This window comes from Talpa occidentalis, unplaced genomic scaffold (assembly GCF_014898055.3).
Source record: "Talpa occidentalis isolate TD23 unplaced genomic scaffold, MPIMG_talOcc4v2.1 talOcc4.3, whole genome shotgun sequence".
Taxonomy (NCBI): Eukaryota; Metazoa; Chordata; class Mammalia; order Eulipotyphla; family Talpidae; genus Talpa; species Talpa occidentalis.
Window position 1 is genome coordinate 131789386 of NW_023603184.1, and position 18077 is coordinate 131807462.

At 35.7% G+C, this 18077-nt stretch overlaps 1 protein-coding gene across 3 annotated transcripts in view; it reads right to left on the bottom strand.

Moving 5' to 3' along the window:
• The window catches only part of LOC119255187 (receptor tyrosine-protein kinase erbB-4), a 964561-nt gene that overhangs the window by 303857 nt on the left and 642627 nt on the right, over nucleotides 1–18077 (bottom strand). For all 3 annotated transcript variants that reach the window (XM_054700043.1, XM_054700042.1, XM_054700041.1), the window contains exon 5: nucleotides 2352–2417. In XM_054700043.1, the coding sequence (XP_054556018.1) occupies nucleotides 2352–2417 (66 nt within the window). The remainder of the gene's footprint in view (nucleotides 1–2351; nucleotides 2418–18077) is intronic.

An 18077-nucleotide genomic window follows, 5' to 3' on the forward strand; every position in this document is an offset into this window, starting at 1 on the left:
TGTGTACTTGTATATAATTATTTATACTGTTACATTTTAATTCCACAAAATCACATAAAATGAGATAATGTAATTAATTATAAAAATTTTATTTCATCTTACTATTAGTAGTAATATTAAAAGTACTATATGGGACTTATGATCCAGAAAAGATGACATAGACCTGCTACCCTCTGTGCATTCCTGCTAAGAGAATTTATGAATCCTGAAAATAAAGCAAAAGGCAATAACGCAAAAGTAGTAACAGAAAGGCAAGCTGATTCTACATTCAGCTCTGATCCTGCACCAAACAATGAAAATGTAGCTAACTAAATGTAAGCTAGCAACAGAAAACAGCCCAGAAAGGTTATTCATCCCCCAAATCCAAAGTGTGTTTTAGTAACTACCAGGCAAGCCTGGCCAGCCTCAGTTCCTTCTCTGCCAAGAGATCAGGGGTTGTGCTGGACCCGAGAGTGGGGCCCAGACAAAATGAGCAGCCTGACCTGAAAGTCCCTTTGACCCTTTATAAAATAAGAAAGTAGTGAGTAAATTTTTTAAGTTTAACAACTCAGAAATTTTTCACAGTAAGAGAACCAGTGGACATCTGAATACTAACAATTTCATCACAAACTATTACAACCATTTCTTTACATTTTAGGGATTTTGACTTTGTATAAAGGCCACATCAATGTCATCTCAGCATTCTGCACAACTGGGTTTTGATTTCTTTGCTATAGAAACAGTCTCTACAATATTATAGTGAATGCATTTCATAGTAATCTAATCTTACTTTAGGATCCTGCTTAAAATTCTTGTCAAAATGTTGTTGCCATAAAGCATTGTTTCTATTAAGTAAGTTAATTTAAGACTAAACTGAGATAACATGTTTCATCTAACCTTTGACAAAGAACCGAAAGTTTGATAATACTCTGATTTGTCCAGGGAATACCGAAACAGGTGCATTGCTCCTGGCCATAGAAATTGTTACAGCCTTTATAGAGAACAAGATGTTGGTGATTTCTATCAAATTTCACAGACATGTGTCTTTGACCCAGCAAATACTTCTAGAATTAATGCAACAAATTTATACACATGCAAGAATGAAAAAATCAAGGCACATTATAGCATGCAAAGCCCACTAACCTTTTACTGAAAAATGGACAGGGACATATACATATTTCCTAGTGTGTGCATAAATTGCCTCTGAAAGAATATTCACAAGAAGCCAATAATATCTGTTGCCTATGGGTAGATGAAGGAAAAAGGTGGGACACAAGGGGGAAGAAACTTCTACATTATCCACTTTTATATTTTATGAATGCCGAATGTGAGAATTTCATGAATTTCAAAAATAAATTTAAGAAGTCATTTCCTATGAGAATATGTCTTGATAGACATTTTTTTCTTTGGTGGCTCACAGTAATTATTTTTATTAAAACAGAATCTAGCAAACATTATGAACTGAAGCAAATCAAAAATATCTAAACTTTCATCCAATAGCATAAAAAAATTCTACAATATCTAATATTTGTATGTTCAAATTTTCTGTAATAGTTTTTATGTGTCTTTTATGCTAATAAAGGAATACATTTCAAATTGCTGTCGCACTGTTTTCCATATTATTTCAGCTGTTATTATTGCAGCAGGAAGAAAAGTCTTTACCATTTATATAGAGCATTTTGTTTTTCTTTTTAAAGAAACCATTTATCATTTAAATTGGTGAAAACTCAGTGCTGGTTTAAGTATCATATGGTTTTAAGATACTGAAAGACAATAACTATTTTTCTTTATGTTGAGCATACTTTGTTTTAACTGTCTTAGCAATGATGATAGCTTCATACTTATTTTAACTAATGACCACTAATGTAAGAAACAATGTGCTGTAAGGGATACATTATTATATAAGTTATTCTATATCCATAACTCACATAGCATTTATCTGTGTCTAGAAAAAGGTGGATACACCACAGTTTTCTTTTTTCCTTTCTCTTTTATTTTTCTTAATAATGAATGGTGATGCAACTAACTGAGAAAAGTACTGAGATATTCAGTTAACCTGAAATTGGTTATTATTTTGCACACATTTGGATTTCATTTTTCTTCTGATGTATAGACTCTGAAATCATAGTTAATAGCACCACAGCCATGCTGTTGAGATCATTAACCTAGAAACCACAAAGAAATATAAGAAGCAATCATATTATATTTCATTTGGAAGCAATAAAATTAAACAGTTTACTTGGACGAAGCAAATCTACCACAAGGAAGCAAAAGCTCATTTTCATATTCTTATGATCAGAAGTGTGAAAAGCCTCAATTATTAAAATTTTTGACCATTTCAAGCCTATGCTTTCTTACTCTTGAACACTTACAAGTCTGGCAATGATTTTCTGTAGGTCCCCAGCACCGGCCAGTACAGGATTTATGGCAACGACCACCTGCAGAGCAAAGAAAGCACATGCACATTATAACCTGTCATACCTTGAACGGGAGTAACTCCTCAAAGAAAATATTCTTGCTCTTTTATGAGGATTTTATGTCATACCAGGGTTTAAACATAACTCATAAAGTGTCCACATAAGTAGCCAAATCTGAATGTCAAATACATATGAAGTTGAAATACAGTATCCTGGTATTCAAAATCTGCTCACTATATATTTTAAATGATCTGTATTAAAAAAATGCAAGCATTTAAAACAAATAATAAGTTTTTGTTTCATTTTAATTATTTCATACCCTCCTCTCAAGTTTTTTCTTGACACTAACTTCACTGTCAGATATCTGCCTTTATTTTCAATAGTGCCACAGATGATCTCCCATACTTAACTATGGCCTAGTGACAAAATAGTTGTCCCACAGAAAAAGTTCCATAATCTTTCAACAAACAATATAAGCTGGAAGAAATCATGCATGAGATTCTCTGAAGTTTGTTTCTGAATTTCACAGGTTTACTCGAAATTTTTCTGGGCGTTCAAGTAGGGAAAGGTTTATATTTAGAATGAAGTATAGACATGAAAACCTATTAAAGAGTGAAACTTTTCTATAACACACTTATTAATCCTTTTCTTAACTTTCTGATATTATTTGGGTATATGCTTATTTAAAATGTTTATGTTAACACAGTTAACATAAAAGTATGGAATAGAGTTATACTGAGTGTTTCCGTCTTTCCTTCAGAGTTTGCATAGGGGCCTCCCTGGTGGTGCAAGGGGTTAAGGTGCAAACTATGAAGCTGTCCACAGCCTCTGCAGCATGAGTTTGATCCCTGGCCAGGGAGCTACTCACATGGCACAGCAGACCTCTCCTGACTTGCCCGCTGCTCCCCTCAGCAGTCTAGTTCGGTCAATCTGCCTGTTCTGGTCCCCACTCTCTCTCTGGTGAATCCTCTCACCCCACACCTCGGCCTGAACCCTAGCTCTTGTATGCATAAATAAATCGTTAAAAAAAAGTTTGCATAGCTTTTACCTCTTCAGCTTGGAAGTTCTTACATGTTAGGATCCTTTCTCTCTCTCTCTCTCTCTCTCTCTCTCTCTCTCTCTCTCTCTCTTTCTCTCTCTCTCTCTCCTTTGCCTGAGTGATCTATTAGATTACATTTTTTCACTGTTAAGGGACAGAAACAGCAAAAACACTTTCTCAGCCTGCACTTCAGACCATCTTCATGGTTCTGTAAGTGAGCAGTATATTTCCAAGTTAATATAACAGGCTTTGTTCCGGTCACCTTCTTAAAAATATCAGGATCCTAGCCACAACCGAGTTTATTTAAGGCACTTCTGTTTGTAAAGCACTGCTGCTGACATCACCAGCGTATAATATCCTGTCACTCTGCCATCTGTTTATTTAGATCCAAACACATTATAAGTACATAATGCAAACTCATTCTAGCTGACAGGAAAAGTACTCCATCTGGCCTGAACAATATAACTTTAATCAGTGATAATGATAATTATTATTAAAAACCTACTGGAGTTCTTTTGTACAAAGCTAATAAATCTAAATTGATTTATACCAGCGGAAATTAGAAAGGACTGTGAGACAAAATGGCAAGAGGGATAACTTTCGGAGTACAAACTTTTTATTAGAAAGTAGCTAATGTGAATGTGTTGTTTTATTTTTTTAATCTATTTTTTTCTTCCTGAGCTATTTTTTTTAAGATTTATTTATTTATACAAGAATTGGGGTACAGGTCAGAGGCATAGGAGGGTGGGAGAATTCACCAGAGACAGACCAGAGAGCAGAGCAGGCAGACAGGCCAAAGACACTGCTGAGGGGAGCAGCAGGAGAGACAGGAGAGGTCTGCTGTGCCATGTGGGTATCTCCCTGGCCGGCCAGGAAATGAACCTACACTGCTGAGGCTGCAGACAGCTTCACAGCACTGTGCTCAACCCGCTGTGCCACCAGGGAGGTCTGAATGTGTTGTTTTAGATGTGTTTAAATTCTTGGAAGCAACCATACCATTGAGTGTTATGTTAACTGAAGATATTGAAACAGAAAACAATGTACCATTTAATCTATGTATTCATTGTTACCATAGTACTGTCTGTAGTTTTTTAAAAAGCTAAATAACATTAGACATTTTAATAATCTAAATGCTCACTTTTTATTTGATAATATATTTTTTACCTTATTTCCTCCATTTTGATTTTCCACCCCAAAACCTATTCCCAGAACCACTAGGAATATTACCAGAAATTTTGTTATGTTTCTTGATACAGTATCATGGCACGGTCTACCTAGTTGGGGACAAGTGATAAAATGTGCAAGCACACATACACAAACACACACACAGTTACAGATTAAATAATTTAACCTTCATTGTCTACATGCTGTCACAAGATTTTGTTTGTCTGTGCCCATTTTTTAATTCATACTTAAGCAGAAAAAGCTATTGTTCCTCTAAGATGAAACCACCAGCAACTTCTGTTGGGGTTTTGTTCAGTCCTTAGTTTACTTCACCCCTTTTGCAAACCAAGAGTTTTCAAAATGTGTTTGTTCCACACATTTCAGAATTATTTTACCCCAAATATACTGAAGATACCTGAGTTAAGTGTACGTCCATAAAACGTTGCTCAGTCTTTGCCATGCATTCTTTGCTTTTAAAGCTATGGCCCTTTTGAATCTGCAAGTCATTTAGCTCAACTTAAGTCTTCAAAACTGTGAAATATACACTTGTATAAATATTATTTTCAATGCCTTGTTGCAATTAAGTAAATGTCAAAATATCTGGCCAAAAATTTTTAAGGTATTTCTGAATTAATGCATTTAACACACTTTTGTGCCTACAGTTTTAGTTTGATTCTTGTAGACAAATGGGTAGTGTAGTCTCATGAACTAGTCATTTAATGCTTTAAAATCCGCTTTGAGATTTTTCCCTCTACATTTCTGCTGCACTAAAGTGTCTAAAGATGAAAGGATTGATAAAGGGTTTCCTTAGTTATTATGTATCTGAACTAAGAATAAAAACTTCCTAAAAACTTTCTTTACTACCTTACTTCCATCCAGAATTGCTTCTTCATCACCTTCTGCATATGGTTATTAGAAACTAATAAGTATTGGAGTTAAATAAGCTGGAAAAAATATGGTTGGTACATTCACAGTTTAGAATTAATTCAGCATTATTTTGAAGGTAAAAGGTTCTTACTACACAGTATCTAATGTCTACCCTCTATAGATTTAAGGAAATAAACCAATAAATAAGTATTTTTAACAGTCCCTGAGCCCAGGAATGGAGACTTGAAATAGTGTAATATCTGGTGACTTGAAAGACAGCACTATTATTTATACAATGATTTATTGATACATCTGTGATATCTGCAAAGAGGCAAATATGGATAGGATAAATATGGCCTCTGAAGAGTCCCTTGTCTGTCTCCTAATAGAAATTTAAACTTTTTAACCGTAACCGAGTATCTTACAGAGCTTACCTCAATCCTCTATTCCAGGTACCTCAGGAGGCTTGGTTTCATGAGGGAAAGAAACTGTATTTATCACTAATATTTCAGGTGTGCCTCAATTGTATAAACTACTTCTCCAGTAATACGTATTTTACTGAGGACAGCAAAGATAGGAATTAGTCAGATACTAGGATATGTGAATGGGGAAATGTTTTGGGACACTGAGTTTTGCCAGTGTTGTCCAAATCTCCCTATTTTTACATCACAGTCAGCTACATGATTGTATTCCATTGTCACAATACTTAACACTACATGAGAAATATGCCACATTTTTACTTTAAAATGAAAAATCTGACATTTCCCATTCAGCTTAGGGATAATATAGTTGTTTAAATAATTTCCACCTCCTGTCACTCTGACTGAATAAAAGAGGTGAAATTTAAAATAGAACAACATTTTAAACAAATATTTCTTTTACTTTCACAACCATTTGAATCTTTAAATACATGTCATGCTTGTTGACTATCAGCAGTGTTTTAATTCACAGGTAATCACTGCAGCTTTTATAATATATGATTCATTGTAGAAGTTAGCAAATATGACTAAGTTTCTCTTTTATGCTTCTCCAGAAGACATAACTAAAAATGTAGCTTTTGGATTCTTTTTTAGGAACTAAAGTCCCTGAGCTACTTTGATATTTTTAAGAGTTACAAATCCATGCTAGAAGTTTTGCTTGTTTGTGTGAATGTCTGACTGCAAAAAGAGGATTTAATATGTACCTCTATACTGCTTTCTGCAAGAAATATGCCAGGACAGTTGAAGAGTTACAAAATATGAAGTCAGTGGCAACCATAAAAGATTATATCCTCAAACTGCCTCTAGCTTAAAGGCAATTCAGTTATATCCCTAGATTCTTCTTTCAGTCCTTTTAAAAACTGGCAGTCTTGACCTCTTAAAACTATTTTTACTGGGGAAAGATGTGAGAGAATAATATCTTTTTCATGACCATATAATTCAAAAAAGGGAAGTAAAATATATATTGAAAGCATACTAAACCAGTCCCTTTTCTTTGCCAGGGATCAAAAAGACAAATTAGTCAATGCCCTGCCCTAAAGGAGCTTTCAAGGACCAGAAATAGGCAGGGGTGGGCGGATAAGTAATTACTACAACCATAATATTTGTTAAAATAACAGGTATGAATAAAGTGAACAGGAAGGATTTGCAAGACTGCAGAGGGGTTGGTATTTCAACTGGGTTTGACTATTTAGATGACCAATAGAGAAGGGGAAGGAGAGAGAATTCTGGCTGAATTTAACCTAAGCAGCGACACATAGGCATGGAGGAGCACCACTATGAGACCGCAATGAGAAGTTTAGGGTTCCTTTGTTGGGGGGAAAGAAATCTTGAACAAGCTCCACAAATAGGTTTTATGGACCCACCCCCAACCTAGACCAAAGATGCAAGATACCAAGGATTAAAAATCCCACGTCATCACCAACAAAGGGAGGGTTGCTGGGAACTGAGGGTGGAGTTAAGCAGCCAGGTTTAGTATATAACCAGACATATGTGCTTTTGGGGTCCTTGGTTTTTCACTGGCTTTTAGCAAGCTATTGGGGCCCTAGCTCAGCTGAACTGGTAGGGTGCATTCACCAATTTATCTCTCTCTCTTTCACCCTGAGTTATTCCTTTGTTCATTCCCCCTTTGTATAAATAAGCTCCTTATTTAACCTTTTTGTGTATGCCTGCAGTTGAGTCTCATTAAAAATCCCTTCTAAGCACCAGGATGAGTACCCAGAGTCAGGCCAAACAATTTCACATTGGGCAATGCTTTGAGCAGTCTGAGTAAGGAATAGCAGCTGAATGATGAGCTACCAAATGTCCTGAAGGTCTTCTGAATAGCTTGGAATGGGCTCTGTACAGGTATTATGGAATTGGTTGAGACTTTTGAACACTGAAATGTTGTAGTTTGACCTGCAGGGTAGAATGTTTCAGGTTATGATTCCTAAAAGTTAGTGTTGACACTTGTGTGGTTTGTGCCAAATGCTGATTTTATAGGCTGGGGTGAGGTGTAAGAATCTGTATTTCAAAAAAATCAACCCCATGTTAGTTTCAAGAGGACAGAGTGTAATATATATGAACCACAATGGTTTGGTTTATAATTCTAGACTCTGTTAACACTATGACCATATTTTGAGATAATGCTAATTCTGATCAGGTACCTGGTAACAAAATTTTCAGAATTAAACAGTGTAAACAGCTAGTAGTCACTCACAGGCCTCATATTCTACTGTGTACTCTGATTTGTGAACACACTTCCATCAAATAGCATTTTTCCCAGCAGGCCTAAAAAATATATAATGTTAAAAAAATGTATTCCTAAGTCACAATATGATTCAAACAAATGATATATTTGTAGGTTTTAATGATATTATTGTAATGTGGAATTGCTTTTTTATCAGATGTTAATACTCCCCTTGTTCTTGTCTGACAATTCTCATTGTTATGTGTTTATTCATTCCCACATTTTTGTTATGTAAATTGACTTTACAGTTCTCTTCCAGACTCAATTCAATCTTCCTATCTTGTCTATGAATTGAAAGTTAATTATTGAATGGAAACTTTAATTTGGTACATTTTGCTTTTCAGAAAATAGATGGGCAGTTATTCTCACTAGTTAGAAAGACAAAGTTAAAAAAAATATACAGGTGGAATTTTTCATCTAGCAAAAATTTAAATCGGGAGCAGCTTAAAATGTTTCAAATAATCATAGATTGGGAAAAAATAGGTAATGTCAGCCTAGTTAAACTTGCTTTTCTACAAAAAAAGGTCAAATTTCTATAGTTCAGATATCTGAAATATTGTGACCAAGATTAAATTTGAACAGAAGTGTGAATGATTTCACATTTAGTCTGAAACACTTTTGCCCACCCTTTTCCCAGTATCTCACCCCCCTACTATAAATCTATGATGGTCAGAGCACACTATCTCCTCCACTACCTCACAAAGGATTTGGGATAGAGAGTTAATGGCCTGAGGGGTTAATCTGGTACACAAACTGTGCAAATGTTTGAAAGCACTGAGTTTACTTAGTAAACTTCTATTTTACCCAGGCTTCCTAGAAACACAAAACAGTAAGGAGGAAAAAAAGGTAGCACAAAAATCCCACATTCAAAGAGAAGGCCTGACAGGGTGGGGTGGGAAAACATCTAATACCTATTATGCCAAATGAAATACACATTACCAGACAAAAAATATTACATTTCTCATTGGATGAACGATGTGATACAATGCTATTGATTATATTATTGTTCTTCTAGCACACCTTCAAAAACCTTTAGAGGATCACAATCTGCAGAAAAGAACTTCAACGAGGATACAAGTAAAGGGACAGTAGGCTTTCTGAAAATTCATAGTATCGGCCTCCCTGGTGGCGCAAGGTGTTAAGCACCACACTATGAAGCAATCTGCAGCTTCTGCAGCACAAATTTGATCCCCGGTCGGCCAGGGAGAAACCACATGGCGAAGCAGACCTCTCCTGTCTCACCCACTGCTCCCCTCAGCAGTGTATTTCAGTCAGTCTGCCTGTTCTGTTCCCCATTCTGTCTTTGGTGAATCCTCTCACCCTCCCGCACATCTGGCCTGTACCCCAGCTCTTGTATGCATAAATAAATCTTTAAAAAAATCATGCTATCAATAAACACAAAAGGACTCAAATTATAAGAATTAATTTTTTCAAAAAACTAGATACTTTTGTATTTGATACTGTCAAACATTTCTTGCAAATCAAGAGATTACAATGCATTAATTATCATTGTTATGATTGTTGCACAAAGTAGAATACAGGAATTCCAATACAGTGGGGTAAAATTTGTTCCAATTAATCTCAAATGCATTTCTGAACTTAGAATAAGAAGTCGGAACAAACTTAAAATCTTTACCATCAGATTTAAATAAAATGCTAACATACATCTGCCATTGTAATAAACAATGGAAATAGAGATAGAAACCTTTGTAAATACTTAGGATGAATGAGCCAGAGTCATCATGAGGACCTAGGGTCGTCCCTTCAGTGTAGTCTGTCTAGATGATACCTCCTTTGAATTCTGTAGCACACAACCTGTTTAGCTGATGTGGTATATAGCCCTTTCCAGGAATGTCTAAGCATTTAAATATATTCAGTTAATCCTCAAATAACTCTAGTAGGCTGACATCCTCTAAAATTTACATCTCTAGCTCAGATGATGTAAAGTACAGACATATTTTCAACTACAAAAAAATTCTACCTATGGGCCTCCCCTGGTGGCGCAGCGGTTGAGAGCTGGGCTGCGAAGCTGCCACAGCCTCTGCAGCGCCAGTTCGATCCCCAGCACCGGCGAGGGTCCCACATGGCACGCAGACCTCTCCTGCCATGCCTACTGCTCCCCTCAGCAGTGTATTTCATCGGTCTGTCTGTTCTGTTCCCTGCTCTGGCTCTGGTGAATTCTCTCACACTCCCATGCTTCTGACTGTACCCAGTGCTTGTATAAATAATAAATAAATCTTTAAAAAAAATTCTACCTATATTTCTAGGCACTTTAATATTTATATGCCAACAATTAATACCAAGTCATCTCACTCCATCAAAAAAATTAACACTGTAAAGTCTGCCTCATGCTAGTCAATGGCAGCTCATTCCTTCCAGACATTCATATGAAAAAAGTTGGAGACATTCTTAGCTTGTCTTTTTCTTTCACAGCTCAGAAAAATTCAAAGGCATATCCAGTTGATTTAACTTAAAAATGTGTCTAGTATCCATCATTTCCCACCACCACTGTGGTAAAACTCCCTATCATCTCTTGCTTGGATAAATACAATAACCTTTTTACTGGAGTTCTAGTTTCCACCCTGGCCCCTTTATAACATCTTCTCAATTTATTAGCTGGAGTTATCTCCTTAGTCAGACCAGGTCAAATTTCATTAATTTCCCATCTCTCTCAAAGAAAAAGTGACACTTTTCAGTGTACTTCAAGGTCCTATATTATACGACCCTGTCTCCTTGTCTCCATAACATTAGAAGTATTTTCCTCCTGGCTCAGAATATGCATGGTGAACCCTCCACTTGGGGCTCTTCTGTTTTCTTCCCCTGGACCTCCTTGTCTCTGATAGTCCACAGTCACATGGTTCACATGCTTACAGGCTATTCTTCTACACCACCTTTCAGTAAGGCCTTCTCTGACCCACACTACCAGGTACTAAATATACTGGATGTGTTTGCGAGATTCTATTTCTATTGCATGTTCAAATCAGAAATGTGAAATAGAGAAGAAAATAAATATGGTTCATCACCTTTGCATTTTGGAATTGTTCATTTTAAAATATATTAATATTAAATATATAAAATATCAAGTTTAAAATAACAGACTATTGTACACAATTTTTTGACTGGCTATTTTTCACTTTATATTTTATCTTAAACATTTACAGGTGACAATAAATGAGATTTTTTTGGAGGACTTGGCTCCCGCCATTCGGACATATTGTATTCAATTAAGCATTTTTTTTGTATATGTAGATCAAACCATGTTTTTAAATGAAAACACACATTAAAAATATCACTGATTTCATGTCATGTTTTTAAGGTTTGTAGCTGATAGTGTTAGGGTGAAAGGATGTCCTGAGCAAACTCCACACAGGTTTTGTGGACTCCACCCCCACTCCAGATCAGAGCCATTAAGACAATGGAAACTACAAATCCCATGATCACCATAGGGAGGGTTGCAAGGACCTGAGGGTGGAGTTAAGCAGCCATGGTTTTTGCTTGGATATATAGTCAGCCATGTGGCTAGGGGTTGCTCTCTTGGCCTCATGGTGCTTGGCTTTTTGCCAGCCCTGAGGGGGTTGTTGGGATTCCAGGATACATTCACGAATTATTCTCCCTCTTCTTCTCTCGGATTTATTCATTTATTTCCCCTTCTCTGGTAAATAAACCTATTATTAACCTTTTGTTTGTGCCTGCAGTTTAGCATTAATAAGTCCCTTTTAAGCACATGGTTGAGGATCCACAGTAACGCAACCTGTTTCATATTGGGGTCACTCTGTAACAATAGTAAGAGGATTTGGATATCAGAAAGAAGTTGACCATGCCTTTATTTATATCTTTCTGGAAAGCAATGACAAACTCTGGAAGGGTTGTATAGATTTGTAGATGACTGGCACATATATGAGAACAGTAGATAAAAGGATTGATGCTCTGGCTGGTCTAGATGGATGTGCTGGTCCTTACAGTGTGCCAAAGGTCTCTGTGCCTATCCATCATATTTGACCTTTTATCACTGAGTTAAATAATTGAAATACAATTGCCATATCTGCAAATGACACAAATCTGAAGTAGTAGCGGTTGCTTGTAAACAGGGTGATCATTCCTATTGAAAAATACTTGCTAGATGAAATGATGAACCAATAGTAAGAATATGAAATTTAATAGGATGTCTATAAATCCGGCCTTTGTGTTCTGGGACCAATACGCCATGTGAATATCAACAGATATTCACACAAACTTAGTCTATCTAGCAGGAGGCAGATATGAATTTCAATTCTTACTCTGCCCTTGGCTGGGTTATTTCTCAGGCAAGTCAGTTAACTTACCTGAGTCTGTTTTTAATGGTTATCGTATACATGGAGGTTTACAACCTGCTGCATAATCCAATCCAGACATCATCATCAACATCATCAAACTCACCACATTATCTGTCATGTATTGAGGACTTTTCCATTCTAATTAGAAGACCAAGCGCCTTACACATAGTATCTCATTTTATTTGTGAAACAACTTTACAAGTACTATGATCTGTTCTATTTTATATATAGATGAAAACAGAAAGTGCTTTTTAAGTTGAACCAGAGACTTGTCACTTTTTAGTGTATGTCAGCCCATTTTATACACAGCATGCCCATTTAAGTTTTACCACTAAATAGAGTAAAAATAAATGTCTACTGAATTCAGACAAATTTTATAACTGGCACTTATAATTCTGACAGAAAATTGTAACCCAGAGTTTAGAGAAGAAAAAATATTCAAAATATGATGTATATGTAACCAATTTATGATATGGTCATTTACTGTATTACATGTGCCTTCCCCATCACAAAACTATCACTCTTCTCTCCTCCCCCATTGCATCATTACTATGTCACTCATTGACTTAGCTGTTTTCCTTAAATATTTCTTACTCTATCCAGCTCTTTGGTTAAATATTTCTCTGCCCATTATTTATTATGTTTCCTAAGTGTGCAATGTAATATTCTAGGAAGACTGTGTGTGTGCACGTGTGTGCACACACATCTAAAGGTATGTGGGACAGTTAGTTTAATTCATTGATGGATGGGGTTGGCAGATATAAAGTTTGAGCAGGTGAGAAAGGAAGAGCAAAACTATTCCATATTTGGCATTCTTATCCATTCAGAGAAGTCATTACTGGAAAACAGTGTACTTGTTCTATTTCAATATGATCATAATGTTTCCATTATCTGTGGCATGGTCTCCATAAGCAGCGTCTGTTTTGTCTGTTATCATCTGACTTCCACTTGACAGTTCTCAGAATAGATTGGTCTCCTCTATGAATTAATAATAAATGGGTAATATCAGGGGGAAACTGAAATGAACAAAATTATTATAAGTTCCATAAAGGAAGGAATCATTTCTTTCCCACAGCTCCTAATAGTACTGAAAAGACAGCTTTCCCAGGTGAAATACTTCAACATTCCTTTTACTAAGAGGCCAGTATCCTTACACTACAGTGCTACCATGGCTTCTTCCATCCTGAGTAAATTTTGAAAGGTCTTATAATGTCTGTGGCTGGGACTTTATAATTATGGCTGGGGTCATTAATCTTTTCTCTCTGAGATTGAGGCTGAGTTTTGTTACAGATTGCTAGCCTCTAGCAGTCAGTTGGGGAGATGAGACATCACTAAGACAGATAACAAAGAAAAATGGATAACAAATTGGAAAAGATTATGTAGCTCCATGGCACTATATTAAACAAACTCTTCTGAGGTATAGCAGCCAGAAGTCTCATCTTATGTACCTGCTGGTCTTTCATCTGCCAAAGGGAATTAGCTGTGTGTGTATACACACACACATACACACTCACACACACATATGCCAAGTTCTCACACTTAAAAACAGCAATATTAACAAACAGGCACATTTCTAAAATGCCATCGTAAGCCTAAGGAATGAAATTGTGATTTTTAAAATTGATGTAGGTTATAAGAAAGTGACCCAAAAGGCATTAGAGTAAGTAATAAGCCTAAAATGTCTTGGTATAAAATGTTTTCAATTAATTTGCCTTTGAAGTTCACACACTAAAAACTAAAATTCAAGAATAATGGATTTATAGTTTAAAAATAGAATTCCATCAGCAAGGTATTTCAATAGAGTTTCTTGTTGATCTACTACTAAAAAGATCTGGAGGTTGAGATATTATTTACAGAGTAAAGATAAATGATTTGCGAACCACTGTATACAAATCTATTATATTCCATTGTAAAATGATTTAAGGCTAGATATCAGTACCACTACTGATCATTCTGCTGGTTTCCTGGTTTCTAAAAAATACTGGTGGTCTTATAACCACCTGAAATACAAATCCTACAGATAGAATTAGTTTTTATCATCGAACATACTGAACAATTGGTCATAGCATAACTATCATGCAATTTTACCACGGTAGCAGGCATCATCCTAGGAAATTTGTCAGGACAGCCTTAGAAGGAAAGTACTACTACAGATGAGGAAGTTGAATCCAAAGAAATTTAATCACTTGCCAAGATCACATAATAAGTGATAGGCCTGAGACGGGGTGGAGATTGGAGACTGGAAACATTGGGCCCAGATACCACACTCTTAACCAATATAAACAAATATTTTATATATGTAACACACCAAAACACATTGATAAACACACACAGGAAGACAAACTTGAACTCTGTCACAATAAGACCTGGTTTCTGATATGATTTGGGTAAATATTAAGGAAGTTCAATAGATCTTAGAATTCAAGAAATGGCTTGGCAAAGATATTGAATGAGATGATTAAATACAGAAACTTACTCAAAGTCACCTAGGAAATTACTTGCCTGGATTAAAAAGATGATTCTATGTCACTTGCCAAAATATTTGATGCATGTGGGGAATAAGCAGTGTTTAGCAGATGACCTCAGTTTTAGGGTGGAGTGTTACACAGGTGATGCCGTGAGCACTAAAAAGTGTCCTTCTCTGCCCTACCACTCATCCACACAATATTATTGATATCTTGGCTTACAAATGATAATGGGAAGGATGAAGGCTGATTATATTTTCTAGCTTTAGGTCAGATACAGGATAAATGGTGTCCTAATAGAAATAAAAGTTATCAATTGTAATTGCAAGATAATAATTGCTAACATTTACTGAGCACTTACTATAAAGGTAGACTCTGTTTTAAAATTTCCATCTAATACCCCAATTAATTTTTATGCTACAAAAATGAAGAATAAAAAATGGCTAATAACCACAGAGAATTGGAGTTAAGATTTTAAATTCATGTGGAACCCCAGGGCTTGAGTTCAGTCACTAGGTTAACCTTGAGGCAAAGAGGCAGAAAAAAAATTGTGCGAAGTGAATGAAGACTCAGGGGGTTTGCTAAAAAATAAGATTTTAGTAGGGAGAAAAGAAGAGAGAGGAAGAACAATGATATCTAACTTTTCTCTGTGATTACCAACTTACTATTTTAAATTAGCATAAGCAGAATTTTACTCTTAAATTGACTTACTAGTAGGGAAACAATGTTTTGAGATTTTTCTCCAGATTTTAAACCTCGGGCCCTGCTTTATGGTGTGATTATTATTTCATAACAATATCAAAAATTGCATGATATTAATTTAACTTTCCCTATTTAGTTAAGCCCAACAGATCTTTGCCAATTATACAACTATAAGGACCCTTAAATATTTGCTTATTCCAGATAACACATTACCAAATCTTTTTGATAAAATATTTGATATTTAAAAATATGCAGCTTCATGAAATTTATAAATAAAGAAGTGGTGGTTATCCAGCACTCTATTGTTTTTAAAATTTGTATTAATAGTTTTATCTTTATTTTTCCTATTAGGTTATATTGCTTTATTCTGAAAGACACTTTGGCATGTGATTTAAATCACTAGTTTGATGCTGTAATCTACTTTTTTTTTAAGATCTTGAATTGATACTCTAGGAAATATTAAAAAAAAAAATACCTGAATGAAAATCTTTGTTTAATAAAGAATAAGGAGGTAGGATAATAAAAGTGGCTGATCAGGCCACCTAATTTTCAGATGACTTTTCCTTTGTGTATTTCTAATCAAGTTTTTTTCTTTTACATATTTCTTATACTTAACAGAGAACTTTAAGAGAAATGTCACCGCATAATTTCCTTTCCATTTTTTCTTTCCTGCTTAGAAAGAGCAACTGCAATTGCCAAAAGAATCACCTCTAAATAGAATGTAATTTGTTCTTGCCAGGCAGCAAAGAATTAAATAAAAGTTGCATATGGCTGCTTGCAACAATTGAGGCTTGAAAGATTGCTAAGTGGGTTAGCAGCTTGATCTCCTTATTCATCTTTCCTCAGCTCCCCATAGAGATTCCAACTCCCCTGGCCCAATCCTCCAATGTAACTAGCAGACTCTCCCCTACCTCTGCTTCACATTTTGAAATAAAACTGGCTTAGTGAAAGACACCAGAAGAGACATGTGAAAATTCTTCTTCGCAAAGGTTATGAAAAAGGAAACCTAAACAGACAATATTTTCACTAACTTGTAAACATTTTTCTTCCACTTCCTAGATTGTCTAAGTGCTAAGAAATTCTAGAATAAAAGCAAAATAGTGAGATCTTTCAATTCTGACTTAATTTAAGCTGAGTTCCATATACTGCTTATATTACATTTTTTAAAGATTTATTTATTTATTTATTTATTTATTTATTTATTTATTTATTTATTTATTTATTTATTTATACAAGCACTGGGTACAGTCAGAAGCACAGGAGGGAGAGAGAATTCACCAGAGCCAGAGCAGGGAGCAGAACAGACAGAGAGCCAGAGTACACTGCTGAAGGGAGCAGAGGGCGCTGCAGAGAGATCTCCACGCCACGTGGGACCCTCGCCAGTGGCCAGCCCAGCGCTCAACCACTGCGCCACCAGGGAGGCCCACAACTGCTTTTATTACTAAACAGGAATAAGCATGTGAACCCCAATGAAACCTAGAGATGATGGTTAAATAACAGGACAGAGTCATACAGTAATCACTCTGAACTGATTAAAGAGTAAACAAATCAGAGAAATACAAGAGGGTAATACTGAATGGATTCAGTATGATTTTTACATAGTTACTCTAAATACTAAATATGCCATCTAGATTTTATGTTTAAAAAAGTCAAGAATGGAATGCCTTGTACATCTCTTACATTAATTTGATACTTGTTATTTGAGTTACTATAGCATTATTTGGTAAAGATAAGTGTCAGTTAACATTTAGTCAGGTTTTCTAATCTAGCATTTCAAATCCTATACCTAATTCTTCCAGGCTTAAAATTATTTTTGTATTCTCCTATAGCAGAATTAATTGAAACTCTATGACAAGGGTACATTTTTTTTTAATTGAGGTTTAAAGTACTGTATATGATCCAGAGGTTTAGGGTCACACATGTATTTTACCATATTACACAGACCACAAAGGTTGTGGGGAAAAGTGGAACACCACCAGATGTTTCTTAATGCTAATCATTTCACGTTTATGTTCCTTGTTTTATAGTTTTAATTTTTTAAATTGTAGAAGAATACACATAATATAAAATTTACCATCTAAACAATTTGAAATGTACAGTTCAGTGGTATGAAATACATTCTCACTGTTGTGGGAAAATGATCAACATCTATCTCTAGAACTCTCTTCATCATGTAAACTAAAACAATGTACTCAATAAACAATAGCTGCATTCTACCCTCTTCCAAGCTTCTAGCAACTACCATTATATATTTTTGTCTTTTCTGCCTTTAAGATTTTCACTACTCGGGCCTCCCTGGTGGCGCAGGTGGTTGAACGCAGCACTGTGAAGCTATACACTGCCTCTGCAGTGGCAGTTCGATCCCCGCCGGCTGCAGAGCAACCCACATGGCGTGGCAGACCTCTCCTGCCTTGTCCGCTGCTCC